At 37.9% G+C, this 18638-nt stretch overlaps 1 protein-coding gene across 1 annotated transcript in view; it reads right to left on the bottom strand.

Annotated features, from left to right (window-relative positions):
* Nucleotides 1-237: 237 nt before the first annotated feature.
* PKD1L3 (polycystin 1 like 3, transient receptor potential channel interacting) overlaps nt 238-18638 on the bottom strand; it is a 64463-nt gene continuing 46062 nt past the window's right edge. The window contains 7 exon segments of the mRNA XM_059903766.1: nt 238-321; nt 721-855; nt 2631-2732; nt 4964-4980; nt 11342-11821; nt 12753-12893; nt 14939-15063. Coding sequence (XP_059759749.1) covers nt 238-321; nt 721-855; nt 2631-2732; nt 4964-4980; nt 11342-11821; nt 12753-12893; nt 14939-15063 — 1084 coding nt within the window.

Genomic DNA, 18638 nt, shown 5'->3' with positions numbered 1-18638 from the left:
TAACCCTCTGATAGTGCCAAGTTCCATAAACAGAAGAATCTGCAGCCAAGGGGATTTTGATTCTTCACTGACTAACAAAATTAACTATGTATATTATAAACATCTATAATTTTCTAAAGTACACCACGCAACGATCAGTGTTAATATACTAAGAAGTAATAAGCCAAGTGAGGAGGTAACAGGATTAATTTCTTGAAACTTCATTTGTCAGTGGCCATTGCTGTTAGAGCTGTTCGCTTACTTACATGTGTTCTGGTGCTGCTGTTTTCCTGACAAACTTGAGAGCTTCAGTAGCAGCATATCCACCAGTGCAGCTTCTTTCTGAGTCTGTTGGAAGACAAAGAGAGAAAAGCAAGGAAATCGAAATTGCTGCTAATGGTGGAGGAAAAAAGTACCAAAGATATATTTTTTAAAAAGTAGATACAAAGTGTAAAGATACTGTTTCCTTTAATGGTTTACTGTCAGGCCTTGGAGTGTTTCTGCTACTTAACAGTGGAGGGCCAGCTATTTATAGGACAGTGGATGTAGAACATAATGTACTTTTGGTAAATTGGGTTTCCTAGGAAAATGGTTGGCAGAGCTGTGGAGACTAATAAAGGGAGTATGCTGATACTGTGCGTTACATCAGTCTGTAATCTTAAGAGCAGCTAAAATTGAGCTTTTCCAGTGATAAAATCACGATACGGTTTATATTTCAGTTACTGAGTCAGAGTTACTTACCTTAAAGGACTTTCTTTCTTTACCAAAGGCCATTAAAATGGCAGAAACAAAAAGGTTAATGATCACGAGTACCATCAAAACGACACTGGTGAGGAGGGTAAGAAAGGAGCCCAGGACTGGGTTTAAAGCAATAACCTGGAAGGACAATAGGACACTTCGAGTTTAAACACTGACAGTTTAATATCTACTTTAAAAATGTAAGATATATGCTAACATTTGGGATATATTCACATAAGGAAACACTTATGTCTGGTGGAAACTAGAAAAACAAAAATATTAAAAAGGAAAATACTTTTGAGTGGACAGAAAAGCAACAGTGACTGACTCTAAGAGTGTAAATAATTGTGCCTTCAGGGCTTTCACAAGAAGAAAACAGGTGAGTTGTAATGGAATTATAAGTGAATCAAAGCCCTTGTGAGTTGTTGGCAATTCCAGAAAATATTTCTAAACATGGAAGCTTCAAGGAATAGCAAAAGTGTGTTGATAGACTACATAGATACCAGCAATGATAATGAAAACTGTCTCTGCCATTCCAAGCACTTTCTACTCTGAACTTCGGACCATTCCAATACAGTTTAAAAGGTTAGCCATAGAAAACTGGCTTTTAATGCTTTTTTTTAGATTTTTTTTTAATCGTTATCTTTAAAAGTGTAATTACTGAGTTTTGCCATTCTTACCTTTTCAGCAGAAAGAGATCTTTCTCAAATGTAGGGCTTACTAGAATGGTTTCCAGTAAAATTTGGTTTCCAAATTCTTTAATTTAGGTGTTCCTTTTAAAAATGATTATTTTCCTTTGGTATTGGCTCATTCATTATTGCCACTGGGCACTGTTTTAAAAAAAAAACACCCAAAACTTAGAGGATGAATACTTGCAATAAATACTATTGTGATGGAAATCTCTGTGACAGAGATATTGTAATGGCTGCCAGCTTATATCTACTTATTTTAAAAGAGCTTAATCATAACTCCAGGTCAACCAAACAGTTTGGGCAAACGCTGAGTTTGTGATGCAAGACTCTTCCCAGTAAGTATACTCCATTTTCCCTTTTAAGTCAAAAAGTAGCTGTTAGCAAAAGTTTATTATGATTGTTACTTCTTTAAGAGCTTTAGTATATAAAGTGTTCCAGGGGTGAGGACTTCATTCCCTAGTGATTGGGGCTGGAACCACAACAAAACATCCCACCCAAAATAGCAGTTATGTTAATCTTTCTTAGATTTTAGGAAGGTGGTGGTAACTTTGCACGTTAGAAACTATGTTAATTTACCCATTTTAATTAGTAACCTTTGATTTCTAGAGTATCAGAATGATGAGCTTTGATGAAAATCTTGCCAGTTTCACTAACTTGAATTGCAGTTTTTTTCTTATCAAATCTATATATGCTAGTGTTTGGGACCCAAAACCTCACCTCAGTTTCCTACTTTATTTTTTATGTTGAACAGAAAGGGATTTGTGTAGGTAGTTCCTGGGAGAAAATAACAGCCTCTCTGAAATTACTATTTATAAACAGAAATAACTGCAGTTCTTTCTGGAATTGTACCTCCCTAATTTTTCTTTTTTAAGCCACTTCCAATTGTACCCTTCAAAGGGCCGTTGAGAAAGCAGCAGAAATCATGTTAATCTGGCCAGGTATGAGAACCCAAGTTCAGGCCCAGTGTCTTTGGCAGTAAGATTAAGGATAGAAGTGAGAAAGGTGCGACTATATGTGCTTAGGAAAGGAAGGATTTCTGAAGGTAACAGCCACTCAAAAGCTATACAGTATCTATAGGTAATACCATAAAATAATGGCAAAGGAACTAAGTTTCTCCCTTTTCCAGTATGCAGTGGGGCTGCTTTTATAAGCAATTCTCCTCTTGTTTGATATATTAAACCAAATAGAATTCTGCAGGGAAACGAGGAAGAGGGTTTTTACCTCCTTGTGATGAGAGATTCCCATCAGGAGACCAACAACAGTCACTGCTGAACTGAGAAAAGTTCGGTAGTCAGAGATGCTCCATCCAAACAGCAGGTTAAACTGAAAAAGAGAGAACAGTCAGATGGTGGAGAGCAGTAGAGGGGACTGCACTTCTTTGGGTCCTGAGGTGCTTGATAATGGTGAGGTCAAGGTAGAACCAATGGAATGGAATTAAGGAAGTTCCTTAGTGGCCATTCAAATTGCTATGCCTAAAAACTACACAGAATTCTTCTGTAATTACAGTGTTTTCATATAAATTTGACTTTCATATAGTTCATCCTGTGAACTAAATGTTATCCCCATTATAGAGATGAAACAAATGTCTTGAGTTTATCATACTGCTAGTTAAGTATGGACCTACACAACTAAAACCAGCTCCACTGTCTTCTCCAAAACTCTGTGCCAACTTGAACTGATGGTTTTCCATTTAGTGACCTTTTCTAAGGGAGGCAATGTAATTCCAAGACTACAGCACTTAGGAAAAGACAGATGCTAGATGCAGCAAAAGCAGTTCTAAGAGGGAAGTTTATAGCAATAAATGCTTATATTAAGAAAAAAGATCTCAAAGAACCTAGCTTTACTTCTCAAGGAACTAATAAAAAAAGAACTGAGCCTAAAGTTACAAGAAGAAATGAAATAATAAAGATTAGAGCAGAAATAGAGACTAGAAAGACAATAGAAAAAAAAGTTAGCTTATTTGAACAATAAAAGTGACAAGCCTTTAGCTAGACTAACCAAGAAAAAAGGATTCTAATAAATAAAATTATATAAACGAAAGAGGAGACATTACAACTGATATCACAAAAATACAAAGGATCATAAGAGACTACTAGGAATAATTACATGCCAACAAACTGGATAACCTAGAAAAAATGGATAAATTCCTAGAAACATACAACTGAATAATGAATAAACAGAAAACCTGAACATATGAAGTATAAGTAAGGAGACTGAAGCAGTAATCAAAAACCTCTCAACAAAGAAAAGCCCAGGGCCAGATAGCTTCATGGGTGAATTCTATCAAACATTTAAACGTTTAAATTCTCAGACTTCCTTGGTGGTCCAGTGGTTAGGACTCTGTATTTCCACTGCAGGGGGGTGTGGGTTCGATCCCTGGTCAGGAAACTAAGATCCCATGTAAGTCAATAAATGTGATACACCATATTAAAAGAATGAAGGATTAAAAACATATCTCAACAGATGCAGAAAGAGCATTCAACAAAATTTAACAACCTTTCACGATAAAAACTCTCAACAAATTAGGCAAGAAGGAATGTACTTCAACATAATAAAGGCCATATATGTCAAGCTCACAGCTAACATCATAATTGTGAAAAGCTAAAAGCTCTTCCTCTAAGATAAGGAACAAGACAAGGATGCCAACTCTCACCATGTCTATTCAACACAGTACTGGAAGTCCTAGCCAGAGAAGTCAGGTAAGGAAAATAAATAAAAGGCATCCAAATAAGAAAGGAGGAAGTAAAACTGTTTTTGCAGATGACATGGTCTTATATATAGAAACCCTAAAGACTCCACCAAAAACCTGTTAAAAAAATGAATTCAGTAACGCTACAGAATAAAAAATCAAAATACAAAAATCAGTTGCATTTTGTTACACTAACAACTAGCTGAAAAAGAAATTAAGAAAACAATCTCATTTACAATAACATCAAAAAGAATAATACACTTAGGAATAAATTTAACCGAGGTGAAAAATCTGTCCAATGAAAACTATAAGAGATTGATGAAAGATATGAAAAAGACAAAAGTAAATGGGAAGACTTCCCACATTCATGGATTGGAAGAGTTAATGTTGTTAAAATGTCCATACTACACAAAGTGATCTACAGATTCAATGCAATCTCTATCAAAATTCCAGTGGCATTTTCCCCAGAAATAGAGAAAACAATCCTAAAATTTGTATGGAACCACAAAAATACCGTGAATAGCCAAAATAATCTTGAGAAAGATGAACAAAGCTGGAAGCATCACACTTCCTGATTTCAAACTATATTGCAAAACTATAGTAATCAAAATACTATGGTATTGGGATAAAAACAGATACATAGAACAATGGAACTGAATAGAGAGCCCAGAATTAAACCCACACCCATAGATTCGTCCAACTAATCTATGGCAAGGGTGCCAAGAATACACAATGGGGCTAGTCTCTTCAACAAGTAATGCTAGGAAAACTGGATTTCCACATGCAAAAGAATGCAATTGGACACTTTTATTTTGCCATATTCAAAAAATCAACTCCAAATGGATTAACAACTTAAACCTTAGACCTGAAACTGCAAAATTCCTATGAGAAAACAGAAAAAGCTTCTTGACACTGGTCTTGGCAATTTTTTGGATATGACACTAAATGCACAGGCAACAAAAGCTAAAACAAGTGGGACTACATCTAACTAAAAAGTTTCTGCACAGCAAAGGAAACAATAAACAAAATGAAAAGGCAACCTATGAAATGGGAGAAAATACTTGCAAACTATATATCTGATACGGGGTTAAAATCCAAAATCCATAAAGAACTCATACAACTCAATACCAAAAAAAAAAAAAAATCAACCTGATTAAAAAATGGGCAAAGGACCTGAATGCACATTTTTCTAAAGAAATACAAATGAACAACAGGTGTATGTAAAAATCACTAATCGTCAAGGAAATAACAAACCAAAACTGCGATGTGATATCACCTCACGACTGTGAGGATGGTTATTATCAAGAAGACAAGAAATAACAAATGTTGGTGAGGTTTTGGAGAAAGGAGCCCTGTTGGTGGGAATGTAAACTGGTACAGCCATTATGGAAAACAGCATGGAGGTTCCTCAAAAAATTAAAAATAGAACTACTAGATGATCCAGTAATCCTACTACTGGCTATATATTGAAAGGAAATGAAATCAGCATCTTGAAGAGATATCTGCACTCCCATGTTCATAGCAGGATTATTCACAAAAGTGAAGATATGAAATAAGCCAAACAAAGAAACATGTATGATCTCTTATAAGTGCAATTTTAAAAAGTCGAACTTACAGAACCAGAGGGTAGAATGGTGGTTACCAGGGGCTGGGGTGGGGAGGGGGATGGGTGGATGTCAGTCAGAGTATACAAACTTTTAGTTTTAAAAATCAGTAAGTCCTGGAGATCTAATGTATAGCATGATTATAGTTTATAGATTATAGTTAATAGTAATATATTGTATACTTGAAATTTACTTAGAGAATAAGTTCTTATCACACTAAAAACAAAACATGTAACCATGTGAGGTGATGGATATGTTAGTTTGATTGTGTAAACATTTCACAATGTATTCATATATCAAAACATCACGTTGCACCTTAAATATATACAATTTTAATTTCTCCATTGTACCTCAATAAAGCTGGGGAGAAAAGAGAATCAACCTAAAAACTATTACTTAACAAAAAAATTCAGCAAGCTGGCTGGGTACTAAATATAATAAAATCAATAGCCTTCATATATTCAAACAATATTTACTTAGAAACTATAGTGAAATAAAATCTCATTCACAATAGACCACAAAAGATAAACCTAACAAGAGATGTGCAAGAATTATATGAAGAGAATTTAATATTACTGAGGGATACAAATGCAGATGAGAATAGAAAAAGCATACCACACTCCCAGATAGAACATCATAAGCTACCAATTCCCTAAATTAATTTTTATAAATCCTTATTTTGTTTCTGTATAAATGTCTAAATCTCTACAACTGAACAAGCTCTTAATACATACAAAGCTCCCATTTATCAAAACAAGCAAACAAAACCAAGCAGCCCAATGAAAAATGGGCAAAAATTATAGAATGACATTCATTCATTCTTTCTCTCACATACACCAGGTCCTGTTCTAGGTGCTGGGAACACAGCAGTGGACAAGAGTCCCTGTCCACAGAGCATTCACATTTGAGGAGGGAGGGAGACAGGCAATAACCAAACAATATTCAGGTAATAATAGTGCTATGAAGAAAAACTGAGCCGCGGAGCAACTAAGCCCGCGTGCTACAACTACTGAAGCCTGCGCGCCCAGAGCCCGTGCTCCAGCAACAAGAGAAGCCACCACAATGAGAAGCCCGCACACCACAACGAAGAGTAGCCCCTGCTCGCTGCAACTAGAGAAAGCCCACGCACGGCAACGAAGACCCAATGCAGCCAAAAATGAATAAATAAATTTTAAAAAATTAATTAAAAAAAAAAACTGAGTAGGAAGAAGGGCTAGAGAGTGTTCTGTGAGGAGGGAGCAGTGCTATTTATTTACAGGATGATTAGAGGTTTCTCAGAGGAGGTGGCTTATGAGAGAGACCCTAATAAAGTTTGGAGCTCCCAATGCAAACGTCAGTCAGGGCAATAGCAAGTTCCAAGGCCAAGGCAAGAGCATGTGCATCGTGTTTAAGGAGAGCACAGAAGCTTGTGTGGCTGAATTAGAGCGAATGAGGGTCAGAATGAGGGTAGGAGAAGTAACAGATGTAGCTATAGGTCTGGACAGGGAAGGCCCTAGAGTAAGCTTTAGAAAGGGATTGGGCTTTTATTTTAAGTGTGATGGAATCCATTGGGAGGTTTTGAACAGGGACAAAACACATTTATGTTGTAAAAAAAATAATATGGGGAAGATGGAATGAAGAAGGGCAAGAGCAGAGGCAAGTTTTGTCCATATGAGAGGTGAAAAATTGTTCCTTATTTTAAACTTGCATTTTCTCATGAGTGCAGTTGCAAACCTTTTGTATATTTCAGAGTTACCTGTATTGTATGAAAACACCAATGTTCACTGAACTGTTGGCGATGTGGGCAGATCTAATAATACATTGCTCATGGGAACATTAATTGGTACAATTGAGGAGAACAATTTGGCAATATCTTTCTAAATGAAAAATGGATATACATTTTTAGCAAGTCTTTTCAAGGTACTTATCTTACAGATATATTTGCACATGAGTGAAATTACATATGTAAAAGGGTATATAAATGGTAGTATTATTGTTAACAGTAGAAGAGTGGAAACAATCTAAATGTCTATTAATAGGGAACTGGTTATATAACTTATGGTACATCCACGCAATGGCATACTATATAGTAAATGAGTAAAACATAAAAAGGGACAGCTTTATATATGCCGATGGAACAATCTCCAGGCAAATTAAGGGTAAAAGGCAAAAAGGCATGACAATGTTTATAGTATGCTGCTGTTTATCATCAAATGTATTTGCAAATGTATAGATTACCTCTGAAAGAATTTACAAGAATACCTTGGAGATACTATGGGTTCGGTTCTAGACCACTGCAATAAATCAAGTCACATGAATTTTTTGGTTTCCCAGTGCATATAAAAGTTATGTTTAGGGAATTCCCTGGTGGTCCAGTGGTTAGGACTTGGAGCTTTCACTGCTGGGGCCTGGGTTCAATCCCTGGTTGGGGAACTAAGATCCTGCAGGCCGTGCGGTGTGGCCAAAAAAAAAAAGTTATGTTTACATTGTATTATAGTCTATTAAGTGTACAATACCATTATGTCTAAAAAAACAATGTACATACACCTAAATTAAAAATACTTCATTGCTAAAAAAAAATACTTTATTGCTAAAAAATGCTAACCATCATCTGAGCCTTCTTTTAGCAATAGTAACATCCAAGATCACTGATCACAAGTCACCGTAACAAATATAATAGTGAAAAAGTTTGAAATATTTCGAGAGTTACCAAAATGTGACACAGAGACACGAAGTGAGCAAATGCTATTGGAGAAATGGCACCAATGAATCTGCTTGACACAGGGTTGGCAAATCTTCAATTTGTTAAAGAAAAGATGCAGTATCTGCGAAGTGCAGTAAAGTGAAATACAATAAAGTGAGGTATGTCTGTATAATCGATTGGGAATGTAGTTGCCTCTAGGAAAGAGAGAAGGGGGATCAGGGGATAAAGGAGAGTTGCACAATATACATCGTGGTACGTATGGATTTTCTACATATTCATGTTTTAATTATGAAAAAATGTTTTAACATGAAAGAAAAAGATTATGTTACAAAATTTGGCAGGGAGAGGTTTGCAGTAGGTTATTAAAGGACCTAGGGTCCTGCAGAAGATAAAAGAGAAAGGTAAAGGGTGACTTAACCTTCAAAGATGGCCTTACTTTGTATTTCTTAAATGAAAACCATGCAATTGTAGAATTGTGATTAGTGTTTTTTCACCTCAGAAGAAAGTCAAAAGAGAAAAAGTTTAAATTGCTGCAAGAGGAATTTTAATTAAATCCTACAAAAAAAATTCTTCCCTAAATGTGTTTCAACATTGGACTAGGCTATTTAGGAAAGTCCTGTATTTATAGGATACAGATTTATTTATAGGATACAGATTACCTGCCATGAATGGCCTGGGCTTCAATATTCCTGAAAACAAGTGGACTAATGGGACTGGGCTACATCAATTCTGAAAGCAAACATTTTTTAGCAATTGAAGAGTTAAAAAATGTTACAATTTTTACTGCTGTTTACCCCATATCTACTTAATTCTATTTCATTATCTACATCTACAGATTGCTGTTGCTCTTCCTTAGTATGTCCAGGTAACTCATGTAAACTCTGTGGTTCTAGTACAACCAGAGCTCCAACTGCCCCAGTTAATAACAATAGCTAACACCCATCGAGTGAACAGTATGTGCCCGACACTGTTCTAAGCACTTAGATCTACTAAGGTTTTAATCTTCATGTCTATCTTACAGGGTAGGTCCTAAGATTATCCCCATTGTACAGATGGGGAGACTGAGGCACAGGAGGTTGAGTAATTTACCCAAGAACACACTGCTGGTAAGTGGAGAGCAAGGATGTGAACCTGGGCAGTCTGGGCAGCCTTCTGAGTCTGCGCCTTTGGACCACGACACTATACCGCAGAGTGAAGGAGTCTAAGAGGAGAACATGCCTATTGTGACGGCACTAGCCTTAGCCACCGAGGGTCTGATTCACTTTTTATTTAAGTCAGTATAGACAGTTACTGACTGCAAACAGAATGTGCCCTCAACCTAGAACTGTCACCATTTAAAACTCAACTAGAAAGAATCAACATGCAATGCACAGAAGTTGCCATCTGTAAAAACTCTTAAATGCAACAAGTACACGTTTAAGAAAAGATTATACAGATGTAGAAAACAAACTTATGCTTACCAAGGGGGAAAGTGGGGGAGGGATAAATTGGAAGATTGGGATTGACATATACACACTATTATATATAAAATAGATAACTAATAAGAACCTGCTGTATAGCACGGGGAACTCTACTCAATACTCTGTAATGACCTATATGGGAATAGAATCTAAAAAAGAGTGGGTATATGTATATATATAACTGATTCACTTTGCTGTACAGCAGAAACTAACACAACATTGTAAATCAACTATACTCCAATAAAAATTAATTTTAAAAAAAGGACTATACATGTTTGCTGAGATGAACATATCATTCAGATTTTTTTCAGGAACCTAGGAGATGTTCCAAATCCCAACAGAAAGCCACCAATCCTGAGATTAATGAATGCAATTTCCAGAATACAGCTTAATAAGATATAAAGTTATAATATGGCAAAGTGCTGGTAACTGGTGAAAGATACTGAACAAGAAGCATTCATACTGGGACTTCCCTGGTGGCTCAGTGGTTAAGAATCCGCCTTCCAATGCAAGGGACGTGGGTTCGATCCCTGGTCAGGGAACAAAGATCCCACATGCCGTGGGGCAACTAAGCCCAAGCATGGCAACTACTGAGCCCGCGCGCCACAACTAGAGAGCCTGTGCACGCAACTACTGAGCCCACGTGCTCTGGAGCCCTTGTGCCACAACTAGAGAGAAGCCTGCACGTTGCAATGAAGAGACTGTGCACTGCAATGAAAAGATCCTGCGTGCTGCAACTAAGACCCGATGCAGCCAAATGAAAAAAATAAAAATGAAAAATTATTAAAAAAAAAAAAAACAAGCATTCATACTAACTCGTTTTTTTTTTTTTTTTTTTTTGACTGCGTTTGGGTCTTCGTTGCTGTGCGCGGGCTTTCTTTAGCTGTGGTGAGCGGAGGCTACTCTTCGTAGTGGTGCGCGGGCTTCTCATTGCTGTGGCTTCTCTTGTTGTGAAGCATGGGCTCTAGGCGCACAGGCTTCAGTAGTTGTGGCACGTGGGCTCAGTAGTTGTGGCTCGCAGGCTCTAGAGCACAGGCTCAGTAGTTGTGGCGCACGGGCTTAGCTGCTCCGTGGCATGTGGGATCTTCCTGGACCAGGGCTTGAACCTGTGTCCCCTGCATTGGCAGATGGATTGTCACCCACTGCACCACCAGGGAAGTCCCCATACTAACTCCTCTTGATGGTGAGGTTCTTTGAGGGTACAAACCATATAATGTCCATCATTTTATTAGCTCCTAGGACAGTTCCCAGCATACTAGGTGTTCACTACATATTCGTGGAACTCAACTGGATAACCAACCAAGAAAAGTTACACAGATACATCACAGACTTGGGAATGACTGCACATCAGGCAATATATCAAAATATCATCTGGTGTGGAGATCTTTCTGGTTACACTGTTTTCATGGTTCTGTGCTTATAGAACAAACTTCTCAGCTACATGTGGTTCCCTCCTTCACAAGGAGGCAACCAGTCCCAGGGATCACTCCAGTTACTTTTCATGTTGTTAGTGAATAAATTCTCAATTTTGTTTATCAGCCTCTTGTGAAACTCATCAGTGGGAATCAGCCTTCATGGGCCTGATCACCCTTGGGTGAACAGACGTAAACCTGAACCTGCTTAGATGGGGCCCTGGGAGTGGACCTTTGGGTGCCCACAGAGGTGCAGTAATATTGAAAAAGCCAGCAGACCTTTCTCCATTGTTCTAATGGGTTACTTACTGCAGGGGCGTTTGAAAAACCAACTGCACCCCACATTTGCAGGGCTGGGCCCCAGGACTGTGTTCTTACCTCTGTAATCCCTGTACAGGTTAGGAAGGAGGGTGCTACTGGCCCAGGAGTAGAAATGGTTAAGAAGTTTGATCTCTGAGAAACGGTAAGGAAAGCTCTGGTGGATAGCTTGACGGAGGTAAAATCTATTGGAGTTGTGTGCTGAGTAGACTGCAGTCATCAACAGGATAAGGAAAAGTATTTGTACTAGTATTAGAAGAGAAAATCATAGGTGAATAGTTAGCTTAGAAATCCTCTGTATGTTTTTCTTCATTTCTTCCTAAGCTTACAGACTTTTACAGGTCAAAAACAGTCAAAAGTTGGCAATTTGATATGGTTCAACCTAATAATTGTAAACAGATAAGCAAAAGCATTTGGCTCTTAGTGATATCTCTATATATCTATAGATATTTACATACTCCTTCCCAGAATTATTCTGCCACTGATCAGAAATTTTACTTAAAAATAAGATACATAAAATCTCACACAAAAAGTGTTGTATTTTAGTTCTTAGGTCTAAATGTCCCCCCAGACCCAGACCACTCTTTTCATCCCCTCCCCTTCCCCTCCCCAGTTATCTATAGATTGTCTGTGTTCACAAGAAGGGAAGGCATGATAAAAACAGAATTTGTCTTCTTCGGTCCAGAGAATCCAATAACCCAAACACTAGACGTGTTGAACCAGTTACCTTGCACTTACAGGACAGCAGTATTGTTTTTTTTTTTTGGCCATGCTGCATGACATGTGGGATCTTAGTTCCCCCATCAGGGATCGAACCCGTGCCCCCTGCAGTGGAAGTGTGGAGTCCTAACCACTGGACCACCAGGGAATTCCCAGGACATCTATTTTTCAAAGCATATTCATTTTTCCTCCACCATGTGATGTAGATCAAGTTTCATTGTTACATTCTGCAGGTAGAGAAAGTGACTTACTGAAACACACAATTAGATCTCAAGATTCCAAGTTCAGGAGTCCTTCCATTCACCTTACAGCCTTAAGGGAATCCAGAATTTTTCGAGGTGAATATTTTAAAATAGTTTTCCACCCTTCTTCTATATTTTCCATTTTATTCTCACTCCCCCTTTCCTTGCTGGGAAATGTGTTGCTGTATCAACAGGTTACCATTTTCTCTCCATACCCAAAACATCTCCTGTCAACTTGAAGCATTTCTTCTCTTTCAAGGTTCTTTCTGGGCGCTTAACTGGACCATTCATAGCTGGGGCTACGTAGATGGGGTTGTTTTCATCTCTTGAACCGGGTAATGATGAAGGACATCTTGCTGTCAAAAATTCAAATATAGGCCAAAAAAGGGTATATTTCATTAAGTAGTTATTCATCAACATTTGTTGAGCATCTACTATGAGTATCTCCTGTTAAATGTTGAAATAGAGAATAAAGCTATCTAAGCAGCCCTTCCCAAACTATCATGAAAGATTTAAAAAAAAATTTCCAATCCATCAGGGACTGATACTTTTGTAAAATACGGTAAAATTGAATTACTAGAAAAATGACATAGAACAGAGGCCTACAAAATACAAGCCCCATTTTGAAAATTAGATTCAATAGGCCTAAAATTAGTCTGCCCAATTGCTCTAAAAGTTTCTAAATGCTTATTCTCAATTTCTGTACTTATCTTGGACTAGAAACACAGTTTTAGTCAGTGGACCACCCGATGGGAGCACTGCTCCAGAGTGGTGTTTCTCAAAGTTTAATGTGCAAGGGGATCACCTGGAATTTTGTTAAAATGCAGTTTCTGGGGTGAGGCCTAAGATTCTGCGTATCTGACAGTTCAGGAGATGCCACTGCTGCTGGTCTCCAGACCACACTGTGAGCAGAAGAATCTGGAGACACATAAATCAAGACGGAGAGAGAAAGGGAGTTAGAATATGACCTAAACTTGTCAGCCTGTAGGAACCAAATGCTGAGGGATCACTGAAAAGAAAAACAAACCTCCCTGAGGAATTCAGAGAAGGTGGCCCAGAGGCAGTGACATCTGACATCTGTTTTGAATGATGAGTCAGAAAGAATTCTCTAGATGGACAAGGATAAGGACAAGAAAAAAGTCATTTTAGCAAAGGGAACAGCAATTCCAGAGATGGAGAGATGAAATGAGGGCTAGGACGGTGGTTTGAAGTCAGATTACTAATTTTTTAATCTCATAAGGAAGAAGATGCCAACCCCTTAGCAGCGTGCCCACCACTCAGTTTAAGAAATAAGTGATTGCCAAGATAAAATCCACTGTGTACCTCTGTGATGGTATCCCTTCTTTCCTTCAGAGAGCTAATCCTCTCCTAAATTTTGGAGTGTATCATCCTGAGCATTTCTTCATTAAAAAATACGTCTCTAAGCAAGACATGCATTGTTTTGCATGATTAAAATGTTGTGTTAAAAAAAAATGGTCATGAAGAACCTAGGGGCAGGATGGGAATAAAGACACAGATGTAGAGAATGGACTTGAGGACACGGGGAGGGGGAAAGGTAAGCTGGGACAAAGTGAGAGAGTGGCATGGACATATATATACACTACCAAATGTAAAATAGATAGCTAGTGGGAAGCAGCTGCATAGCACAGGGAGATCAGCTCAGTGCTTTGTGACCACCTAGAGGGGTGGGATAGGGAGGGTGGGAGGGAGGGAAATGCAAGAGGGAAGAGATGGGGATATATGTATATGTATAGCTGATTCACTTTGTTATAAGGCAGAAACTAACACACCATTGTAAAGCAATTATACTCCAATAAAGATGTTAAAAAAATGTGTTAATTTTTCTGCAGTTTGCTTTTTGGCCATCTTTGTGTTTGTGAGTTTCATCTATGTGATATGAGTGGCTCTAGTCAGTTATTTAGAGGGTAGACTCCCTCAGGTTTGGTGACTGAATAGGGGGTGGGATTTAGGATTATTCTTATGTTTTTAGAGAATGGTGATGCTATTAATTGAAACGAGAAAACAGAGTAAAGAAGTGAATTTGTGGGGCAGGCAAATAATTCTGCTTGGGGCATGTTTAATTTGAGATACCTACAGGCATTCAGATACAGAGGGTGAGCATTTGGAAACAGCACTTGGGGCTCAAAGCTAGAAACACTAGGAAGGAATCTAGAATATAGGGAAGAGTAGAAGCATTGAGAGATCTAGGGAGGGATGGATCATTAAGAGTTTTGGTGACGCACTGGTTAGTCTTGGGCTGGGAAGGAGGTGCAACAGCTGGTCAGAGACAAGATCCTGAATGGATAGATTCCTCTGAGTCAGTGAGGCGGCTAGGAGTCCACTGTTCTGATACAATTTGCTATTTGCAACATTAGACATTAGTTAGAACTACTTGAATTACCCAAGAGTGCCAAGATCCTCTTGGTTTGATGTTCCTTCTCTTTGTGAAGCCACAGCATCCTGTTCAGCAGCAGTGAGTAAAACAATGTGAGGAAGATCACCTAGACAGGAAAGTCAGAGGAGAAACTTAATGAGCAGACAGTACAGGAACCAAGAAGGTGGCGCCATTAGGTAAAGGTGAAGGTGGGTATGATTAATACATTTCAGTGACTTGGCCCTTTATTTTTATGGAAAACTGAGAATTAAGTAAATTCATAATTATTTTTGCATAACCATGAGGATGTGGTTGATATAATGTTAATCTTTGTATTTTTGCTTGTAGTCCTTAATCTGCTTGGCTAGGAAAGTTTAAACTATTAAATGATTTGTGATGATCTGTATAAGGTGTTCACTAACACCTGTTTTTGGAACAACTTTGATGTGCTAGACTGAAGAAGCTGCATTTTTGAAAGTGCCAGTTTTGCTGAAGCAGGCATGGAATCTTAGAATTGAGTAAGACCTTAAGCCTCTGTTAGGGGAAACAAGTGTCCCCCGCTCCTTAAATTTCCTTGGAGGGGAGGAAAGTGCTCCCGTCCTCGGAGAACAAAGGACAAGAGTAGTATTTCCAGCCTGTTGCCACACACCCCTATTGTGATGTGGCAATTCCAGGTGTGTCTTCTTTGCAGACCTAAAGTCGCCCTCTTGTGGATTGTCCCAAGGATTACATTTGAGGGGAAATTACTAAAAAGTACACTTGGCCATGAGTTCAACCAAACTGCACTTTAGCAATACCGATAGCTAAGCTAACACATTGGTTTCCATCTCTTCTGTTCCTCTTTTTATACTTTCCAACTTTTAAAAACTTATATACATTTATTATAAAAATTTTCAAAAAAATTAGAGATTTTTAAGAAACTTAAAAAATTTGGAATATATCCATTAATCATTTTGTCTTAATATATCTGGACCAGTTTTCCACATCCTTACATTTTCTATAACATTTTAAATGGCTGCTCAGTATCCCATTACACAGATATGGCTGTCTTATATTAAGCAATGTCCTATTTTTGAACATTTAAATTGTTGCCAATTTATTTTATTATTATAAACCACTCAATTTTCTCAGAATAGATCCTTAGAAATGAAACTTACTCAGCAAAGGGATGCAGAATTTGAAGGCTTTTACTGTATACTGCCAGATTTTCCTCAACCAGCATTAAGTGCCCATTTTCCCTGGCATCACTGTGTATTATCATTTGTTTTCCTTTGCCATTTTTAAAAGCAAAATTGAATCTTACTATTCTAAGTTATTTGACCAGTGAAGAGGAACTTTTTACCGGTTTTTTTAGCCATTGTAATAACAAAGGTTTTTTTAGCTTTAAAAAAATGTATTTACACACATTAAAAAAACACACTCCTTTTGGTGTATAATTCTATGTGTTGACAAATACACAGAGTATCCACCACTATAATCAAGATACCTTACAGTTTCATCACCCCAAAAAATTCCCTGATGCTGCCCCTTTGTGATCAGCCCTTTTTACTACCTCCATCTTTGGGAACCACTGATAGATTCTTCATCCATGTAGTTTTTGCTTTTTGCAGAGTGTCATATAAATGGAATCATAAAGTATGCTTTTGGAACTGGCTTCTTTCACTTACAATAATACATCTGAGATTCATCTATGTCACTACATGTACCAGTAGTTTGTTCTTTTTCATTGCTGAGTAGTCTACTGTACGGATGTACCACAGCTTATCCATTCACCAGCTGATGGGCATTTGGGTTGGTTCCATCCTTGGCAATTATTATTATTATAATTATTATTATTATTGGCCACACCATGTGGCATGTGGGATCTTAGTTCCCTGACCAGGGATCAAACCCGTGCCCCCTGCAGTGGAAGCGCAGAGTCTTAACCACTGGACTGCCAGGGAAGTCCCATCCTTGGCAATTATGAATAAAGCTGCTACAAATATTCACACAATTCTGTGTGAACATAGGTTTTTATTTCTACTTATTTATTTATTTTTGGCTGTGTCAGGTCTTAGTTGCGGCACTCGGGGTCTTTGTTGAGGCATGTGGACTTCTCTTTAGTTGTGGCATGAGAGTTTTCTCTTCTCTAATTGTGGCACACAGACTTCAGGGTGCGTGGGCTCTGTAATTTGCAGCATGCAGGCTCTCTCATCGAGGCGCATGAGCTCAGTAGTTGCGGCACATGGGGTTAGCTGCCCTGCAGCATGTGGGAATCTTAGTTCCCTGACCAGGGATTGAACCCACATCCCCTGCATTAGAAGGCAGATTCTTTACCACTGGACCACCAGAGAAGTCCCGGTTTTTACTTCTTTTGGGTAAATACCTGGGAGTGCAATTACTAAGTTATATGGTAACTGTATAACTTTGTAGGAAACTGGTAAACTGCTTTCCAAAGTGGCTATGCCATTTTTTCATTTCTACCACCAATGAATGAGAGTTCCCAGTTACTCTGCGTCCTCACCAGTATTTAGTATTATCGATATTTTAGTCATTCTACTTCAGACAATACTACAAAGCTACAGTAATCAAAACAGCATGGTATTGGCACAAAAAGACATATGGCTTAATAGAACAGAATAGAGAGCCCAGAAATAAACCCACACACCTATGGTTGATTAATCTCTCACAAAGGTGGCAAGAATATCCAATGGAGAAAAGACAGTCTCTTCAGCAAGTGGTGCTGGGAAAGTTGGACTGTAGCATGTAAATCAGTGAGTTAGAACACACCCTCACACAAAAATAAGCTCAAAATGGCTTAAAGACTTAAAAATAAGACATGACACCATAAAACTCCTAGAAGAGAACATAGACAAAACATTCTCTGACATAAATCATACCAATGTTTTCTTAGGTCACTCTCCCAAGGAAACAGAAATAAAAGCAAAAAAAAAAAACAAAAAAAAAATGGGACTTAATCAAACTTATATGCTTTTGCACAGCAAAGGAAACCACAAATCAAACGAAAAGACAATCTACGGATTGGGAGAAAATATTTGCAAATGATACAACTGACAAGGGCTTAATTTCCAAAATATACAAGCAGCTCATACAACTCAATAACAAAAAAACAAACAACCTAATCAAAAAATGGGCAGAAGACCTAATAGACATTTCTCCAAAGAAGACATACATATGGCCAACAGGCACATGAAAAGATGCTCATCACTGTTAATTATTAGAGAAATGCAAATCAAAACTACAATGAGGTATCACCTCACACAGGTCAGAATGGCTATCATTAAAAAGTCTACAAATAACAAATGCTCTAGAGTGTGTGGAGAAAAGGAAACCCTCCTACACTGTTGGTGGGAATGTAAATTGGTGCAGCCACTATGGAAAACAGTATGGAGGTTCCTCAAAAAACTAAAAATAGAGTTGCCATGTGATCCAGCAATCCCACTCCTAAGCATATATCTGGACAAAACTGTAATTTGAAAAGAAACATGCACCCCTACGTCATAGGGGTGTCACTATTTACAATAGCCAAGACATGGAAACAACCTAAATGTCCATCAACAGATGAATGGATAAAGAAGATGAGGTACATATATACCATGGAATGCTACTTAGCCATAAAAAAGAATGAAACAATGCCATTTGCAGCAACATGGATGGACCCAGAGATTATCATACTAAGTGAAGTAAGAAAGAGAAAGACAAATACCACTATATCACTTATATGTGG

Source organism: Balaenoptera ricei, chromosome 19 (genome assembly GCF_028023285.1).
Source record: "Balaenoptera ricei isolate mBalRic1 chromosome 19, mBalRic1.hap2, whole genome shotgun sequence".
NCBI classification, from domain to species: domain Eukaryota; kingdom Metazoa; phylum Chordata; class Mammalia; order Artiodactyla; family Balaenopteridae; genus Balaenoptera; species Balaenoptera ricei.
Note: the sequence above shows the minus strand (reverse complement) of the source record. Positions and strands in the feature narration are given on the sequence as shown.